This window comes from Drosophila albomicans, chromosome 2R, assembly GCF_009650485.2.
Source record: "Drosophila albomicans strain 15112-1751.03 chromosome 2R, ASM965048v2, whole genome shotgun sequence".
Classification (NCBI taxonomy): domain Eukaryota; kingdom Metazoa; phylum Arthropoda; class Insecta; order Diptera; family Drosophilidae; genus Drosophila; species Drosophila albomicans.
In genome coordinates this window covers 816,300-837,955 of record NC_047631.2, presented here as the reverse complement: position 1 = coordinate 837,955, position 21,656 = coordinate 816,300, and the positions used below count along the sequence as shown (strand labels likewise).

At 33.5% G+C, this 21,656-nt stretch overlaps 1 protein-coding gene across 5 annotated transcripts in view; it reads left to right on the top strand.

The window, feature by feature from the left end:
* LOC117573203 (acetylcholine receptor subunit alpha-like) overlaps positions 1–21,656 on the top strand; it is a 98,533-nt gene that overhangs the window by 32,396 nt on the left and 44,481 nt on the right. For 3 of the 5 annotated variants that reach the window (XR_004572674.2, XM_034256196.2, XM_034256195.2), the window contains exons 4-6: positions 1,976–2,085; positions 3,145–3,325; positions 21,423–21,538. Coding sequence is in view for 4 of the 5 variants with exons in the window: in XM_034256196.2 (XP_034112087.1) it covers positions 1,976–2,085; positions 3,145–3,325; positions 21,423–21,538 (407 nt within the window). In the remaining variant the exon portion in view is untranslated. Of the gene's footprint in view, positions 1–1,975; positions 2,086–3,144; positions 3,326–4,976; positions 5,158–21,422; positions 21,539–21,656 lie in introns of those variants that run through there. The other 2 variants (XM_034256197.2, XM_034256199.2) reach the window with 2 other exon arrangements.

Genomic DNA, 21,656 nt, shown 5'->3' with positions numbered 1-21,656 from the left:
CCGTAACTTTTTGCAAGCTAAACTTATCGATAACATACTCAGCTAACGACTCTCCTCTATTCACAATAGCAAAGAAATTAAACAAAAAACACTAAAATTAACAACGTCTTCGTCACCACTAAAGATTGGTATTATAATAACAACCTCCTTAAACATCAGTACACTCCAGCCTCCCACAATCACTTCGAAACATCCTCCTTGGCACATAAGCCCTAGCATAATTAACACAGATTTATCTCTCCTCATGATCCATAAACCAACGAACTTATCTTTAAAAAACAGTTTCTCAATTTCAAAGCAAGTCTACCCAAGCATACGTTCTTATGCACAGACGGTTCCAAAACTTTAGACTCAACTTATTTTGCTATTACTACAGAAGACACAATAATAAAAATGGGATTAGTCCAAAACCACTCCTCAATTTTCTCCGGCGAAATTATTACGATTTTTGAAGCTATCCAAATCGTTAAACCTAAAAGTGGAAAATATGTTGTTTGCTCCGACTCCCTATCCTCCCTCCATGCCATCTGCAACACTGATAACTCTTTCTTCTACCCATTATCGATTGGTCATTTCTTATGATATACTACCCAAAATTTAGACTTCTCTGGATTCCAGGCCACAAAAACATAAAAGGAAATGAATTTGCAGACAAAACCGCCAAATACGCACCCAAATTTCCCCTTATCCTCACTCACAATTATAATATAACGGACATAAACAAGCTCCTAAAAAAATCTTCTTATCGATAAACTTAATAGACTCCCTGATACATTCTTATGATATCGACTTACTATACCAATAACTCTTACAGACTTACTATTAGAATGTCCATCATTAACATCCTTAAGTGCTAAATTCTTTGGAAATCAATCCACACTCAACATATGCTTCTCAAATAAAAATAAAGTTTGAATAATACGGAAAAATCGATGCATGTGTTCAATAAATATTTTTGAGTTATTAACAGTGAAACTAACACAACTTTTTATACACGCTACCCATAGGGTAGAAGGGTATTATAACTTTGTGCCGAAAGGAAATGTATGTAACAGGTAGAAGGATCTCCGACACTATAAATTATATATATTCTTTATCAGCATCAACAGCCGAGACGATCTGGACATGTCCGTCTGTGTGTCTTTCCGTCCGTCCGTATGAAACACTGGATCTCAGAGACTATAAAAGATAGAGCTATAATTTTTCGACAGCATTTGTTATGTTTGCACGCAGATCAAGTTTGTTTCCAATTTTTGCTACGCACACTTCCGCCCCCGCAAATCAAAAAAACAAAAGCAAATGTAATCTTAATTTTGGTGTATACAGTAATAACAATAGTATTTACGATTCCTGAAAATTTGGTTGCGATCAGATATAAATTGTGGAAGTTATTAAAGAAATACTTTTTTATGGGTAAAAACGCCTACTTACTGGGGGTCTTAGTTGCTCTGGCCGACAATCTGGTATATGGTGCCGTCTATGGTATTTTTTTAATGTGGCACTATATCGATATACCAAATATACCATTTGGTATATTTTTAGTAATGTTGTAGTATTTTCGGTAAGTTTTAAAAATAATAATGCAATATTTTTATTTTATTGAAAATGGGTAGCGGGTATCTCACAGTCGAGCACACTCGACTGTAGCTTTCTAACTTGTTTTTACATATATAGATATACTTTTTTTTGTAGTTTAATATCATGATTAAGATTGATTAACAGGTGTCCTTGTACTATTTATGAATAGCGTAGCGTTCACTGACATGGCTTTATTGTCATAATAGTTAAAACTGATCATGAATTTATATACTTAATGTGGTCGGAAATGCCTCCTTCTAGTTTTTCCATATATTTCCTTTAGCAATTTTTTAATATCATTATACCCTTTGAATATAAAAATTGTTAGCGTATAATCAGACAAAGCTCAGTTATATTTGCTAACTAACATGTTTATTTTTGCTTTATATCATTATAGTCTTGGTATGACTACAAGTTGAGATGGGAGCCTAAGGAATACGGTGGCGTTCATATGTTGCATGTTCCCTCTGATCATATTTGGAGACCCGACATCGTGCTTTATAATAAGTAAGTAACTCAAAGCTTGCGACAAAGTGAATGAAAGACAAGTTTGGAAAAAATAAATAAATTAATAAATACATACTGGTGTAAATTTTTTAATTAAATTGAGTTCCCTCTGACCATAGTTCTCTATATCCCGTCTTAAAAGGGAAATTAATGGAATGCGAACCAAAAACCAATAGGTTTTAGTCTTATACTATGTTCATACATATGTACCTTTATTGTCTGTCCGCTCACTTATACTACTTTTAAAATCAAAACACTACCTATTTTGTTGTATAATTTAAATTTGCGATAGATGTGTTGACAACCTAATTAAATTGCCATAAAGTGATACCAAAATATGAGAACCGTTAGTTTTATAAATGTTAAATGAAAAATGAAGTTTAATTTGACCAGAACATTCTTGATTTAGATTTATTTATGGTTTACATAATATAAAGGAAAATTTAGTATTAATACCAGGAATAACATTTTTTTGTATTCGTTAATGTAAACCTTAAGCTACACAAAGTAAATTACTCAAGGGACACTATCATCCTCTTCACTATACAAATTATCGCAGTGTTTAACATATTATATATACGTGGGCAATACAATTCTTACCTAATATACATATGTGTAAATATAAGGAATAAATAAGTACTTGAAATTGGTTACAACCTAATAAAATGACCTCCTATGTATGTATATTGTTTGCACGATGCTATTTAACTTTATCCAATTTTTTTGTGTTATTAATCAAAGTACGCAAGGGCAGCACTTAAAATTTAAGAAACAAAATAAAGAGTAGACAATAACATCTATATATATTTGTTGTTAAACTGGCTTAAGTTTAAACTAGATATTTATTTACTATTTTAAAGATGTGGAGATGGGAAGTATGTATATGCATTAAATATATATTTCCTAATTTATAAATGCGTGTGTATTTTGAACTAATGAAAAGCAAAAATGAATTTTTAAATTATGAAAACAAGACAATGCACGCTCAAAAATATACAAGAAATGTATTCTATTTATGCAAAAAACTATTGAAAAAACAAAACAAATGATATTGTGTAGTGCCGATGGTAACTTCGAAGTGACTCTTGCAACAAAAGCTACAATTTACTCTGAAGGATTAGTTGAATGGAAGCCACCAGCTATATACAAATCATCCTGTGAAATAGATGTAGAGTATTTCCCATTTGATGAACAAACATGTGTTCTTAAATTTGGCAGTTGGACCTATGACGGGTTTAAGGTAGGTTTTTACAAAACTCTCGCACGATTTTTTAAAGAATTTTAAGTTTTCTATCGCAAAACTCATATGTATTATATAAGTTTAATTTGCGTTTCACAAACACTATTAAAGACTTTATTAAATTAGTATTTGTGGCATCTAAATATTCCAGCACAATAAACCCTTAAATAACACGGTATCTATTGTGCACTTTTACAAATAATCACAATTTTAGTATTAAGCTAACTTTTTTATTAAGAAATTTATCAATTAATGCTAAAAAAATATAAAGGCTAATAGATATTCTTGTGAAGAAATTGTTTTATTTTATTTGAAATTATTGGAGTTAGTTATTTGAAGGCCTGAATTGTATTGGTGTTTTACTGTCAAATAGTAAAAGGTTAATATTATAGTTTTTGATATCTTGTTGAATATCTAAAACTGTGTTATTCAAGGGTATACTGTATAACATTATTATTGTTATACATATGCATAGTACACATACATACATTTTTTTTATGTAAGCAAAGCTCAAAATTGTACATATAATTATTTTATTGAATGTAAAAACACTACAAATATTTGAATATTTTATGTCGTTATTTTATACAGTTTTCTTCATAACATTTGCTTTCTTGAATATATATGCATACATTATAACAGTATTTATATATATACATAACAACAAAAAGAGATTATTTAAAAATCATGTTTTCTTTTATTTATTTCGGTAAATTAATTGATTTTACGGTCACTAATCTACATTTTTTATTGTTGAATATATATATTTATATAAAGAAAAAATTGAAGTTTCGCTGGTTTTTTTTTGTCTTTTATATGATGATAAAATTTTCAAAGCTCAATGCATCATGAAATACTTTTCATTAAAGAGTTATGTTTTTTATTGGGTTATCAGATTAAGAAACACTAAGAATGAAGAATTAGTAAAAGCGATATGAGACTAAGACGAAAAAAAGAACGAAAAAGTAAAACCGTTCGATCAAAATGCAGTAAAGTTATTATTATTAAAAATAATATATTTTTTGATATTTAGAATAAAAACAATACTTTATATATTACTATATTATCGCCTAGTTGATACATTTAATGGATGTGGTTATTTATTTAGTTAATTAAGCGTATTAAATACAATACATATGTTACTATTTATTAAAAGAGTGTGTCCCTTCCGTGTCTCTCAACCATTTTGCTTAATCTCTCTCTCTCTCTCTCTCTCTGCCTCAAAACATTTACATCGTGTATTATACTTATATGATGTATATATAATATAATAAAATATATATATAGATTTTTCGAAAAGTATTAAAGTCGAATACAAAAATGTGCTAATGTTCAGAATTGCAAAAATGGAGTTCAACAATAATTATTTACACAACATACAAGAGAGGAAGTTAAATAGTAAAACTATACATACATATATCAAATTCTTTAAGTATATTTATGATACACACAAACATATGCATATGTATGTATGTATATATATATACATATACCATTTAAACGGAATGTGGAAAACATTTTATTGGTACATATATAAATATATATATATATATATATATATATATATATATATATATATATACCATTTAAACGGAATGTGAAAAACAATTTATTGGTAACAGGAGTTGTGTTCAAAATGTATATTTTTCAGTGCTGATGGTCATTATGAAGTAACACTTATGACAAAAGCAATAGTCTATAGTAATGGATTGGTGATTTGGCAACCACCTGCCGTCTATAAGTCCTCTTGTTCAATCGATGTGGAATATTTTCCATATGACGTTCAGACGTGCATCTTAAAATTAGGAAGTTGGACCTATGATGGTTTTAAGGTGCTATTAAAATCTTTTTTACTTCAGAATCATTTGAAAAAACAAAATATTTGATCATTTTACATCACTTGTACGTCAATATGTAATCACTGAGTAAAATGACGTCTAAGTATACATGTTATTGTTAATGAATTGGAATGACACGAGTTTGATTATCCGTTTATTTGTAAATTGTATTTATTTTTATGTGTAACCTTCCAGTTCAAGCCATTTTAGATTTGATGTAGAATTGTTGTTTAGTGGTCGTTCTATAGAATATTCATACAAGTATAAATATGCGGGAAGTATATTTAAAACTGGTTGCAATAAAATATCCTCTCATATATTAGCTTGTGATATGTTCTTTAATTCACATTATTATTTTAATGATATCGCATGTTTCAGCAATTCAATTTTTCTAAGGAAAAATTTTATTAATATTAAATTTTTTTTTTTGAAACTTTATAACATTTTTTTCGGAAAGTCCATCAAATTTAATATTTCAGGGCATGGCTTTATATTAATTGAATGAATTTCTTGTTTATAATTCCAATAAAAGAACATTATGAAATTGTATGCGCATAATTTAAAATACTTTCGAATTGGAAGATACATATAACCAATTATCGTGAAAGTGAAGTGCATGGTATATGCATGAGTGATATTCTTATTATAAGAGGCATGCAAGAAAAAAAAAAAAAAAAAAAAAAAAACAAGTTCCATTAATGTACAGGTTTTATGTACGTATATTTATTTTACTAAAATGTTGAGGCTTTACTATGTCGATGAAATTATGTTGTTCTAATATCGTAAATAATATCGTAAATATACAAGTGGTTTTGAATTGTAAATTACTTTTTTACAAGGTATATAGATACCGGATAACAATGTAAAACATCATTGATTCATCGACGTAATTTATAATTCTAGTATACCAAATGGAAAGATATCAGAGAAAATGTGTGAAACAGACAGTATTATATATTTTCTTGATCATTGTCAATATTAGAGACGCTTATATGTTTGTCTCTTTGTCCGTTTGGCTATATAAACTACATATCAATATAAGAGATTTTTTTATAATATCTGTTATTCTTGTCAACACAATAAATGTGTTTTTGATATTGCAAATAGAAAACAAGGTGTAATTTTAAAGTGAAATATTAAAATAATAATAGTGTAGGTTCTCAAAAGTGTATTTATTTACGGTGTTATACCTGAAAAGAATTAGTTCAGAATAGCATTATTTCAGATAAAGACGCTTTCCTACAAATACGATTTATTGTTTAATTAGAGGAGGTAGCGGGTATTACACTGTAGTTGTTTTATGTATTGTTATGTTAAATTATTGCATGCCTATTTATACTAATTGATGCAAAATTTGTAAAACAATATGTTAGAAACAAATCACATATTATGTTAAACATATCCGTTTAAGGCAACCATCATATAAATTAATTTTTCAAATCATTTCTTCTACATATGAATGAAGCAAATATACATATATATGTTAACACATTTTCGAATAGTCTTGTTTGGTTTGCATATTCTATGTGAGTGTTTCAGAACATCATTAGTAGTATACGCATATATGATTATTTATTTTTCTTGAACAAATTATTAATTGTCCATTGTAAATATCACAGTATTCAGCTTATTAATTCTGTATTTGTTGATGCACGAGCATTTTGCAAGCACACGATATTGTAATTGCAAGGACTTACAATTTTTTATCATCATGATCATATATTGTGAATAATTACCTCATTGGTTCATTGTTTTTGGCTTTAATTGTACAATTGTACATGAGTGAAGGCCCCTTTATATTTACATATACCTGCTACCCATAGGGTTGAAGGGTATTATAACTTTGCGTCAACAGCCGACACGATATCTGTTTGTCAGAGACTTTAAGAGATAGAAATGTAATATTTTTCGATAGCACTTGTTATTTTTGCTACGCCCACTTCCGCCCCCGCAAATCAATAATATCGAATAATAAGCGTAATTTTGAATCTAGAAATCGGACTCGGAAATTTCCAGAAAAGTTGGTTGGGATCGGATAAAATCGTATAAATTATATATGAAATTCTTTCTTCTGCATTATCTGACAATGTGGTATATTTTGTATGTGGTACCTTATTAACATGTGTATGTGGTACCTTATTAACACACCACTCAATAAGTTCCCGGCCTAAGAAGGAAAAACACAATTTTTTCTAAAAATTTACTTTTATTCATCAATATAGTTTCCATCTAAGGCTATACAGTCAGTCCAGCGCTTCTCCAACCTTTCGATGACATTTTTGTAGAAGGATGAACTTTTGCCCTCAAAATAGCCCTCAGTATCGGCAATCACCTCCTCATTTGATCGATATCTCTCGCCTTGGAGGTGCTTTTTGAGATCTGCAAAAAGCCAGTAGTCGCTGGGGGCCAAATCTGGAGAGTAGGGTGGGTGTGGCACTAGTTCGAACCTCAATTCGCTTAATTACAGCATTGTTGCCATAGACTTGTCACACGCTGCATTATCCTGATGAAACAGCGGTTTCTTCTTTGCCATATGTGGACGTTTTTTCTAAATCGTTTGGCCCAGTCGATCTGGCAGCTTTATATAATATTCGTTGTTGATTGTTTTACCTTTCTCCAGGTAGTCTATAATCAAAATCCAGTATGCATCCCAAAATAACCATAACCTTACCCGACGATATTTGTGTTTTGGGACGCTTCGGACGGCTTTCACCGGCTACCACCCACTCAGAAGATTGACGACTGGATTCTGGAGTATAGTGGTGTATCCATGTTTCGTCCATGGTTACGTAACGGCGAAAAAATCGGTCCTTTTGCGCTTCAACATGCTTAAACACGCCTCGAATGCATCGATGCGTTGTTGCTATTGGTCCGGTGCTAGCAATCGCGGCACCCACTTTGAGTAGAGTTTTTTCGTATCCAAATGTTCATGCAAAATCGTAAACAAACAGCCTTCTGATATCTTTGAGGCATCAGATATCTCCTTTAATTTTAATTTGCAATCGGCCAATACCATTTTTCATATTTTTGCGAAATTTTCTGGCGTAACTGCTGTTTTTGGGCGTCCGCTACGCTCAGCGTCTTCGGTGACCACACGACCACGTTTAAATTCATTATACCAATCCTTAATGGTTGATTTTCCTGGAGAAGAATCCGGGTAATGCTTATCAAGCCAAATTTTGGCTTCTACCGCATTCTTTCCCATCAAAATATAGTGTTTAATGAGGACACGAAATTCCCGTTTTTTCCATATTGTAGAAAAACTCAAAGGTTGTTTCACTTTAAAAATTGTAACTTAAAAGCACGTGGTCGCAGAGTTGTAAAATTTTTACACAGAGCTTATGATAATTGACACTACCCATAAAAGATATCGATGTTTGCTTACTACTGCCCCCTATATGTCGGGCCGGGAACTTATTGAGCGATATACCAAATATGGCTTTTGTTATATTATTAGAACATTGACTTTATATTAATTAGATGTATTTTAAAATTAATATCGCATTGTCTTGCTTTTGTTCAAAATGGGTAGCGGTTATCTCTTAGTAGCTTTCTTACTTCTTTTTAGTCTTTTTGTGGTATATTTGAGAGTAATACCGCAATATTTTGCTTTTATCCAAAATGGGTAGCGGATATGTCACAGTCGAGCACACTCGACTGTAGCTTTCTTACTTATTTGTTTTTCCATCAGTAAAATATATGTATGTATTTTATGTATATATTGTCGACAGTTTTCTACTCGACATCAGGCTAAATAGAGAGATAAAGACTGACCTTGTCTCTTGTTAATTGGTGGTACCCTGATTTTTTTAAGTAGAAAGGAGATGAAGGAGAAATTGTTTAATTTAACACCGTTATAAATGCAGATGAAATAATCAACTTTCCAACCGAATTTTTTTTACTTTACTTGATGTTCCAGGATTGGTTTCGTATCGTTATTTTATCCTAAATACAGTGTGCAATAATTACTCATACGTGCATAAATATACATATTGTCCTATGTACAGTACTCCTCTTCGAGTTATATATATGTTATGAATGTAACTAACACACACAATCTAGAATATTACATTACGTGCGTAAGTGCATTACAATAGAGTTTCACGCTGCACAAATATGTTGGTGGTTTATTTAGATTTTCCATATTAATGGCTCAGCAAGTTCTGTCCGTTTCGGTGGCGCGTATGTCAATGCACTTGGGATGCAAATTCTATTTTTTTATCGTATTTCTTCGGCTGATGCTCCTTCTTAGAACCGTTAGCGACAAGAACAAGGTGCTGATCAAGAGCCCAGACTCTTGTGAAAATTCCTACCTCTCAAGCTCGTCGTCTCTCGTTCGCATCGCCCGCTCCTTCTGGGTTTTAAGACGACAGAAAAAGGCATCTTCTACAGCTTAAGCTCCCGCCAAAAGAGATCGTCCGTCTCCGTCTGCTACCTTGTTAGCAAAAACTCCTTTGCTGAGACGACTTGCGAGGCTGCAAGTTGTCAACATAGTCAGTCAACCACACAAGCTATTCAAACGAAATTGACCAGAATCCGGACTATAGCGTTCAACAGTTCCATCACCGTTTCGGACAGATTAGTCCATTTGAGAGTCGGGTCATAGAACTTGCATCCGAGGACGACAACGTATGTACATACGTACGAAATCGGTCGTGACCGGTTTCAAGTTCTCTGGGACAATGTTGAGCCCGCTTACGCCACGTGCGCTGATGCACTCCAACGGGACGGCGACAGTGAGTGCGAAGAGGCCACGGAGGCCAAATACAACCACTGTTATTCAGTGGACGAGCGGTGCATCGCCCGGGTGAAGGGAAAAATAACCCAAGTATCTGTGTATTCCGGGGGAATGCCCGCCAAAGATTACTCCTATAGTAAAGATGCATTAGCGACTTTCATCTCTGAGCATTTATTCCAACGCATAAAGTTGCTATTTCAGTCCGTACAGGCCCAAGTTTCGGGGATTAATCAAGCAATTGCGAACCAAGTGCAGAAATTATGTTACTTCAGCCTTGGTTCTCCAACGAAGCCGAAACTTTATATGGGTAATTCTCTGGTAAATGTCCACCATCTTAAAGTTAGTTTTAGTTTTTTTAGTTAAAAAAACACATAAACTAAAACAACTTTAAAAATAAGTCAAGGTTATTCTTAAAGCTTTGGATTAGCAATATTTTTAGAGCTAAGGTTGATTTTAGGAACTTGTTCTATTTTACGATAAAATATATAAATTCATTTTTTGGTACGAATTTGTTAATTTTGCAATTATCAGAATAGAAAACAAAACAGAAAGAAAATTCCAAAACCATTCTTGGCTCTAATTAAAGGACTTATCTAGAGCTATAAAAAAACCATTTTCTTATTTTTAAAATTGTTTCAGGTTATGTTTTTTTTGTTCACTGAAAAGATGGTCGGTTTTACCAGAGAATTACCCATATCGAAACCTCAGCTTTCGTCATCCTACATTTGGCAGAAAAGCTACCTTCTTTCCATGTGCCGCAAGGTTTCTTACCAGAGATCCACCAGGTAGACCCATCTTTCTACAAGAGTGCACAGAATCACATTCTAATCGGCAGGGATATTCTTTCGTCAGTCATCCCACATCTGTCTCTGCGTTTTCGACAAGAGTCTTCATTCAAGCAAACAGTAAGCTTAACCTTATTTCCAAGTTATGAAAATTGGTGGATATTCCAGCAAAGCTGATTTCGTGACAGATATCGGATGACCTATCCATTCCGGTAACCCGACAGAATCTATTTGGCTCATTCCAGATCCATAGCGCTAGCTCAATTTGTCAATAATAAAAATCGATTGTCCAGAAACGATACTATAAGGGAGCAGTACAATACCGTCTTGCAGGAGACTTCTTGCTCGAAATATGCGTATACGCTTGCAGTATTCACTCGCAAGCCGGGTCATCCAACAGCATGTACGTGGACGAAGTACTATCAGGCACTCAAACCAAAGCAGGTGTTATTCGGACCATTGTGGAGATATGTGCGGCAAATGGTAAAATCATGTCGAAGGATATTTCAAAGGTCCACCGTCTCCGAGAAGACTCTGAAACTCGAGGACTCGAGTACGACGAAATATCTTGGAACAGATGGTAGGCTCATAATGAGGTTTTCTCTATGTCACTAGAAGTTGCTCACCAGTACTCCTTTCACTAGTGATTTTCTAAAGTTCTCTGACTTTCCCAAAGCACTTCGCATCTCCGCTTATGTTGTTTTATTGACGAATGTCCATGCTCAACTGTAGTCAGCGCTGATGAGCTATCACGGGTCCAAGAAAGACGACACCATTTTTCATATTTTTGCGAAATTTTCTGGCGTAACTGCTGTTTTTGGGCGTCCGCTACGCTCAGCGTCTTCGGTGACCACACGACCACGTTTAAATTCATTATACCAATCCTTAATGGTTGATTTTCCTGGAGAAGAATCCGGGTAATGCTTATCAAGCCAAATTTTGGCTTCTACCGCATTCTTTCCCATCAAAATATAGTGTTTAATGAGGACACGAAATTCCGTTTTTTCCATATTGTAGAAAAACTCAAAGGTTGTTTCACTTTAAAAATTGTAACTTAAAAGCACGTGGTCGCAGAGTTGTAAAATTTTTACACAGAGCTTATGATAATTGACACTACCCATAAAAGATATCGATGTTTGCTTACTACTGCCCCTATATGTCGGGCCGGGAACTTATTGAGCGATATACCAAATATGGCTTTTGTTATATTATTAGAACATTGACTTTATATTAATTAGATGTATTTTTAATTAATATCGCATTGTCTTGCTTTTGTTCAAAATGGGTAGCGGTTATCTCTTAGTAGCTTTCTTACTTCTTTTTAGTCTTTTTGTGGTATATTTGAGAGTAATACCGCAATATTTTGCTTTTATCCAAAATGGGTAGCGGATATGTCACAGTCGAGCACACTCGACTGTAGCTTTCTTACTTATTTGTTTTTCCATCAGTAAAATATATGTATGTATTTTATGTATATATTGTCGACAGTTTTCTACTCGACATCAGGCTAAATAGAGAGATAAAGACTGACCTTGTCTCTTGTTAATTGGTGGTACCCTGATTTTTTAAGTAGAAAGGAGATGAAGGAGAAATTGTTTAATTTAACACCGTTATAAATGCAGATGAAATAATCAACTTTCCAACCGAATTTTTTTTACTTTACTTGATGTTCCAGGATTGGTTTCGTATCGTTATTTTATCCTAAATACAGTGTGCAATAATTACTCATACGTGCATAAATATACATATTGTCCTATGTACAGTACTCCTCTTCGAGTTATATATATGTTATGAATGTAACTAACACACACAATCTAGAATATTACATTACGTGCGTAAGTGCATTACAATAGAGTTTCACGCTGCACAAATATGTTGGTGGTTTATTTAGATTTTCCATATTAATGGCTCAGCAAGTTCTGTCCGTTTCGGTGGCGCGTATGTCAATGCACTTGGGATGCAAATTCTATTTTTTATCGTATTTCTTCGGCTGATGCTCCTTCTTAGAACCGTTAGCGACAAGAACAAGGTGCTGATCAAGAGCCCAGACTCTTGTGAAAATTCCTACCTCTCAAGCTCGTCGTCTCTCGTTCGCATCGCCCGTCCTTCTGGGTTTTAAGACGACAGAAAAAGGCATCTTCTACAGCTTAAGCTCCCGCCAAAAGAGATCGTCCGTCTCCGTCTGCTACCTTGTTAGCAAAAACTCCTTTGCTGAGACGACTTGCGAGGCTGCAAGTTGTCAACATAGTCAGTCAACCACACAAGCTATTCAAACGAAATTGACCAGAATCCGGACTATAGCGTTCAACAGTTCCATCACCGTTTCGGACAGATTAGTCCAATTTGAGAGTCGGGTCATAGAACTTGCATCCGAGGACGACAACGTATGTACATACGTACGAAATCGGTCGTGACCGGTTTCAAGTTCTCTGGGACAATGTTGAGCCCGCTTACGCCACGTGCGCTGATGCACTCCAACGGGACGGCGACAGTGAGTGCGAAGAGGCCACGGAGGCCAAATACAACCACTGTTATTCAGTGGACGAGCGGTGCATCGCCCGGGTGAAGGGAAAAATAACCCAAGTATCTGTGTATTCCGGGGGAATGCCCGCCAAAGATTACTCCTATAGTAAAGATGCATTAGCGACTTTCATCTCTGAGCATTTATTCCAACGCATAAAGTTTGCTATTTCAGTCCGTACAGGCCCAAGTTTCGGGGATTAATCAAGCAATTGCGAACCAAGTGCAGAAATTATGTTACTTCAGCCTTGGTTCTCCAACGAAGCCGAAACTTTATATGGGTAATTCTCTGGTAAATGTCCACCATCTTAAAGTTAGTTTTAGTTTTTTTAGTTAAAAAAACACATAAACTAAAACAACTTTAAAAATAAGTCAAGGTTATTCTTAAAGCTTTGGATTAGCAATATTTTTAGAGCTAAGGTTGATTTTAGGAACTTGTTCTATTTTACGATAAAATATATAAATTCATTTTTTGGTACGAATTTGTTAATTTTGCAATTATCAGAATAGAAAACAAAACAGAAAGAGAAAATTCCAAAACCATTCTTGGCTCTAATTAAAGGACTTATCTAGAGCTATAAAAAAACCATTTTCTTATTTTTAAAATTGTTTCAGGTTATGTTTTTTTTGTTCACTGAAAAGATGGTCGGCGACATTACCAGAGAAATTACCCATATCGAAACCTCAGCTTTCGTCATCCTACATTTGGCAGAAAAGCTACCTTCTTTCCATGTGCCGCAAGGTTTCTTACCAGAGATCCACCAGGTAGACCCATCTTTCTACAAGAGTGCACAGAATCACATTCTAATCGGCAGGGATATTCTTTCGTCAGTCATCCCACATCTGTCTCTGCGTTTTCGACAAGAGTCTTCATTCAAGCAAACAGTAAGCTTAACCTTATTTCCAAGTTATGAAAATTGGTGGATATTCCAGCAAAGCTGATTTCGTGACAGATATCGGATGACCTATCCATTCCGGTAACCCGACAGAATCTATTTGGCTCATTCCAGATCCATAGCGCTAGCTCAATTTGTCAATAATAAAAATCGATTGTCCAGAAACGATACTATAAGGGAGCAGTACAATACCGTCTTGCAGGAGACTTCTTGCTCGAAATATGCGTATACGCTTGCAGTATTCACTCGCAAGCCGGGTCATCCAACAGCATGTACGTGGACGAAGTACTATCAGGCACTCAAACCAAAGCAGGTGTTATTCGGACCATTGTGGAGATATGTGCGGCAAATGGTAAAATCATGTCGAAGGATATTTCAAAGGTCCACCGTCTCCGAGAAGACTCTGAAACTCGAGGACTCGAGTACGACGAAATATCTTGGGAACAGATGGTAGGCTCATAATGAGGTTTTCTCTATGTCACTAGAAGTTGCTCACCAGTACTCCTTTCACTAGTGATTTTCTAAAGTTCTCTGACTTTCCCAAAGCACTTCGCATCTCCGCTTATGTTGTTTTATTGACGAATGTCCATGCTCAACTGTAGTCAGCGCTGATGAGCTATCACGGGTCCAAGAAAGACGACATCATATCGCGACGCAAAACCTTTCCAAAGGAATACCATTGTTTGCAGTCCAAGCAACAGGATCTTCCTTCAAGTTCCCTCCGAAATTAGAATCCCTTCCTGAATGGTAAGGGGATTTTACGCGCTTGTGGGCGTTTAAGAAAGTACTACTTACTACGATGAAAGCCCTCCGATTATCCTCGTATATTCCTCTTCCTTTACTCGGCTTTTGTATCCAACCATCATATATTCTTACATGGGGGAACCAATTAATCATGCGTCTGCATCGCTCCAAGTTTTGGATTACGAAGTTAAAGGTTCTCGTCAATTCATGCAAGATCTTCGTGATTTATAAAAAGAGTATGCAGAGCCAGATGGGGGACCTGCCGCAGAACGGGCATCCCTTTTAAGACTCTTCACGTACACAGGTGTCGATTTCGCTGGACCATTTGATGTCAAAAACTACACCGGCCGAGCTTGCCTCATCATCAAGGGATACGTCTGCGTCTTCGCGTGTTTCAGAACGAAGGCGATCTACTTTGAGGCGACGTCGGACCTCCCAACAGAGAAACTCCTGGCTACTCTCCAATGTGCAATCCAAAGCCTGCCATAATTCGAGGACGATCACTTCAATGTCCGAGGGCATACTATCCGTGACTCCCAGTCATTTCCTGATAGGTGGTCCGCTTATTTCTGTGTCGAAAGCAGCCACCTCCATTCTGAATCGCTGGCAGCGACTGAAGGCTCTTTACCAACAATTATGTTTCCGTTGGAAAGACGAATACCTAAAAGAGCTACCCAAACGATCCAAATGGCACACCCCTACAGGTGAAGGGTACCTATGTGCCGGCAGGAAATGTATGTAACAAGTAGAAGGCATCTCCGACCTTATAAAGTATATATATTCTTGATCAGCGTCAACATCCGAGACGATCTATCCATGTCCGTATGAACACCTAAATCTCAGAGACTATAAAAGATAGAGCCATAATTTTCGACAGCAGTTTTTATATTTGCACACAGATCAAGTTTGTTTTAAATTTTTGTCACGCCCACGCCCGCACCCGCAAATAAATAAAAATCAAAAACCAACCGTAATTTTAGAGCTAGAGTGAATTTTGGCATTTACAATAACATCTACAATAGATAAAGTAATTGTGATTCCTGAAAATCTGAACTCATAAATACTATACTTATTATTGTATATACCAAAATTTGCAGCTGTAGCTTTTTTTTTTGATTTTCGGGGGCGGAAGTAGGCGTGCAAAAATTTGAAACAAACTTGATCTGCGTGCAAACAATAAATGCTGTCGAAGAAAAATTAGAGCTCTATCTTTTATAGTCGGAGATGCCTCCTTCTATCTGTTACATACATTTCCTGCCGGCACAAAGTTATAATACACTTCTACCCTATGGGTAGCGGGTATAATCATCTCAACCTGGAACTCTCGCTCCTTGTCGCCATCATTGAAATGCCTTTGATGGCGCATGTATAATATTACACTACTTTTGCGAAATCATCAGATCGGCTCAAATCAAGTAAAGTAGATAATGTGGTGGTCGCCGTACTCTTTGGTCTTTTTTCAGGAGAGAAATAGACGTGTTGGCTATTTGTTGTCCCTGGTTGATGTATTTGGAAATATATTTAATTGATTTAATCGAATTGCAAAACTCAGCACTTATATGAGCTTTATACATTTTGGACTGCATAATACAAAGATTGTCGACTTCATATGGTTGATTTTGAATTGTTACAATTGTCGACCTGTCATTATCTTGAGTCGGAAAACAGTCGTTGTCTTTTACTGTTTCTGCAACTAAGTCTCGCATATAACGCTTTGCAGACCGTATGTCATGTTATATGTTACAATATCAAACAATTCAGAATCGATTGTATGATCAGGATGTTTTTCGTCTAATGTGCGATTAGGGCATGAAGCAATCATCTTTCACCATTTATTCCATTAATGATTTTAATTTTCTTTGGATTCGCGCCGGGCAAGAAACAGTCTTTAATTTCATTTCATTGTGGGTTACACGTAACAGTAATGAACAAATCGGGACGACTATAAGCCAAATTATCAAATGCCATTACGGCTAACCGTATTTGAACATATATATGGCATGGGCTACCAGTATGTGATGAACGGCATTATGATTATTCTGCCCACATACTGCGTACCGACTGAAGAATCTTCGGCATATTACATGTGATTCTCTTTATTTTGTTGTTTCATTAATCTGCATGAAAAATAATTCATTGCACTGATTCATTTTTCAACAAAAAATAATACTCACCGATTGGTTTCGCTTAAATAATATATTTCCATTGTGGATTAATCCCTTGTACCTTAAAGTTGTACCCGTTTTTCTCTTGCCAAAATAATATTGGATACTGCAAAGCATTATAACATCCATGATTTTCTGATACTCGATTAATTACTTCATTCCTGCGATGAAGTATAATGTCACGTACATGGAATTCTTCGACAACTTTTACTATTGCTATTTTGTCGATTGTGTAAGCATCAAAACATAGCCAAATGGTGTTTTGTCAACTCGAATCACAATCCTATAATCATGTGTTAACATTATATCTATCGCAGTTTTAAATAAATAAATCAATTCATTGCTCTGATATTGTTATTAATAACACACCGCCGATCGATTTAATCACGTGTATTGTTAATGAAATAATTTTGTAGGAATTGATAATCTGCATCTGCAACAGATAACAATGTGATAAACCTTGAATTCAAAATTTAGAAGAGCATTTTCGATCACACTTCCCATTCTAAAAAGTTGTTAAATTTAAATATATTAACGAAATGCAATTGAAAAATTTATAAAGCATTTTAGCGGTTCACCCCATGGTGTGATCAAATGATCGGAATGCGAGTTTTTGACAACTAAAAGAATGCAGTTCCGTTTCAGGATATATCTATCATCCATCATATAAAGTTCATACATTCTTCACAAGGCATGACCATCTGTCTGCCTTTCGGTCTGTCTGCATGAGAGGTGATACAGAAATCGCTTACCCTTAGAACCCTTCAAGCAACTGCGACCGCGATTAGCTAATAATAACGGAACGTAATACGAAAAGATTAAATTTTTTTGACAATGGTAATCACAAACAATAAACTTAGACCAATATTTACTTAATGATAGATAAAATTGTAGTATATATAATTTTTTAATGTATATTGTAAAATGATATACTCTTCTATGGAAATTGTTTAATTAATGATTTTAATACAATCCTAAGGAGGCGCGATCGTAATTTAATGGTATGAAATAGATAAAGACTATAAACTGCAATTTGCGTGGATTAACCGATTGAAGTCGAGAAATGGAGAGCATTTAAATTTAAATTTAATGTTAAGAAAAAACAATAAAATACTAAATCCAATCAAAAATGATCTAGTATTCTTATAAGCAACTACTAACAATGACAGCTAGGATTTCTGCATTGTTAAACATTAGACATTAGGCTTTTTTTTTATTTTATTTACATATGTAAAAGGGATAAATTTGAAATACATATTATTAATAAATGATTTGTAATTATAAGCTCTCCAATATTTACGAGCGCTTTATCCATTACTTTTGTATTATTTTCTAACGAAAAAAATTATTTTGTTTCTTACGAGTCTACAACATTGGAGTATGATAATATAGTATAAATATGGAATATGTAGTTTAATACGTACTAAACATTTTTATAAGCATGTCAACAAATTTGGATATTGCATGGATTTTTACAATATCATATAATCGCGATTAAAAAACAAAGACAAAAGATGGACAATTTATTGAGATGAAATGTTGAAGTCATTTATCTGCTCTTTCATCAATTTATGGAAATCAGAATAACACATCTCATTGTTATGCCCTTAGGCTAGTTAATTTAGCATGCGGCATTGGTATGCTTTGCCATAAATTAGTGACGGCATGCTTTTTTTAATAAAAATATGTCAATTATGAAGATTTTTTTTTGTAAATTCCTATGTTCTCATGATGTTAGGTTTGCACATTTAAAAATATATGTACGTACATACATATATGCGATATTAAGTGAAGTTTTATGTACACATTTTACTATTCTACCTAAATGTGTTTGTTCTGCTTCCACAAAACGATAACCAATAAACCATTAAGCAGGGGTGCCTAAAGCCTACCTATGTAACATACATACGGAAAATCAAATACCAATACCCAAAAACACAAAATATATTTTATTGCTCATAATAATGTAGTCTTTGTAATTTCAAATATTCTTCTGCAAACAACGAAAGGGACGTATTATTTGTATTTTTGAAATTTTTTTTAACAAAACAAAAAATTGGCGATAACAACAAACAATGTAATTTTAATATGTTTACATTTATAGACATATACATTTTTTATTTTATTTATTTATCTGTGATGTGCAGATTTAAAAAATTAAAATTGTTGGTAATCCAGGGCTATAAGCTGAAAAAATATATTTTAATCAATTACACAGGTTTCTAGGTTTCTTGGCAAGCAACTTTTGTTGTTGTGGTATACGTATACCTTTTTTGTGATTATCTTAGCATACATTTTTGACCTTACCAAAAGCCATAAGTTTTGTCTTTGTCAAAACAAAATTGCAACAAAATGCATACGAGTGTCGCATTTGATATCAGAGAGAGAGGCAGGAAATAATATTATTTGAGTAACAGATTAGAATCTGATATTCTGAGTATTGGCTTTTGTTTATGTTTTTTTAGAATCTCGAGTTGGGTTCGATGTTTGAGTTTCTAGAATCTTTCTGTAAAAATTACAATAAATATATTATTGAGCTTTACTTAGGGTTTTGAAAAAAATGTGTTAAAGAATCTGCAGTTTCGACCGTGTTGCATTTTGCATTTAAATACTTAACATAATTGTAAGTTCTTTTTAAAAGCATGTAGTTTTTTTTCATTTTATTATCACTAAATTATAAATACTAATTTTGGGAAAAAAAGAAACTAAATAATCAGCGGGCTCCGTTTTGAAAACGAAAATCTTTAATCTTGTTAATTAAATTACTTACATGATTAAAGTGCATAAAAAAGTAGTTGAAATCATCGGAATGAAATCGGTTAAGAGGGCGGCATCCCCTTTTTTGTGGGAAATAGCTGATAGTCGTCCCACTATTTATTTTAAATGTAAGTTACAAGACTTTATTTAGAAAAAGAAAAAGGCTAATATATTGCTTTCAAGGGAAAGTACAAATTATCTATCCAAGATGAAATATACTTATGTAAATTCTAATCACGCCAAAAATTCAAAATACGAAAGTCATTTTTTCGCATCGTTTACTTCTGACCTAAACACAAGTCAGCTGTTTCAGCATTAAGAAATGAAATGATCCAATAGCAAAACGATGACGAAACTTATGAAAACTAAAAATGAAAATGTCGGTTTTGATCCCAAAACAAAAACGAAAAGTGAAAACTGGAGCACGACTGAATGAAGACTTGTTTACATACATACATATGTATGTATGTATATTAAAAAAAAGACAGTTGCGAAATAATCTCGGAACTGCTCCGACATTTAAATTCATAATATAAATTTCGTGTCAGTATAATTATATTTTCATTTGTTTTTTTTTTTATAAATTTATAGCTTATTTAAATTTTAAGTTAGTTAGAATAGTAATTTTAAAGGCTTGTTTGCGCGATCAAATGTTGAAAAATATAATATATATTGTGTAAATGTTAAAGTTTGCTAGCATTTATCTTTTGGACTGTGTATTAATAGTTGTCAAGGAAAATCATTTTAAATCCAATTATACATAAAATTATTTTGTCTGTATTTATTTTTTGAAAGAGAAGCGAAAATTATCAACAATTTGTAAATCAATTAGCTTTTAAATTTATGAAACAGAATCTTGTTTTAATATTTTTAAATTTTAAAAATAAGTGATCTTTATGTATGAGATGTTATATTTTTATTCAATTTTAAAAATATATTAAAATAAATTTATAATATTAATGTAAATACACAAAGAAAGAGCTTCAAAGAAATTAAATCAAAATTATTAAAAAAAAAAAAAATAAATCCAATTGACATTAGCGGAAGTTTTATTTTTGTGTCACATAAATACATACGATAAAGAATAATAGGTAATAATGTAATGTAATAAGTGTAGGTAGTCAAATTTTATTTAATTTGCAATTACACAAAGAATAAGATGGCAATGTTATGGGGATGGCAATGTGACTGTTTGAATTTTTAATGTTTACAATCAGTTACATAAATTTAATATATACTTTCGCGAATACAAAAATATTTGCATGTCAATTCACTGTTTATAAAATGTATTTTGTATAGATGATTCTTTATTATTATTATTGATTACTATTTTGCCACTCATGAAAACATTTCTTATTGGCCAATTTACTTTTAATTTTTTGTTACATACATATATGTTTATGCATACTTAACCAGTGGTACTACCCATACTACGTGATAAAAAATATTAATGGAATGTGCTATGTGCATGCATTAGTCACGAGTTCGCTATGTGTCACACTGTTTATCTTGCAAAAAATAATTGGCCTTTTAATTAACCAACCATATGGCTGTGCACCAGTGAAACCCATGTGTATTTTTTACAATATTATGTCTATAAAAATTTGTATCCATTTAAATATAAAAAATGTTTCCTTTTTCTTCGGCCTATTAGGTGGACTTAAGGCATATGGATGAGCAACAAGGCAGCAATATTGTCGACGTTGGCGTAGACTTATCTGAATTTTACATGTCAGTTGAGTGGGATATACTAGAAGTGCCAGCTGTAAGGTGAGTCTATGAGTTTTTATACCCGCTACCCATAGGGTAGAAGGGTATTATAACTTTGTGCCGGCAGGAAATGTATGTAACAGGTAGACGGAGGCATCTCCGACTTCATAAAGTACAT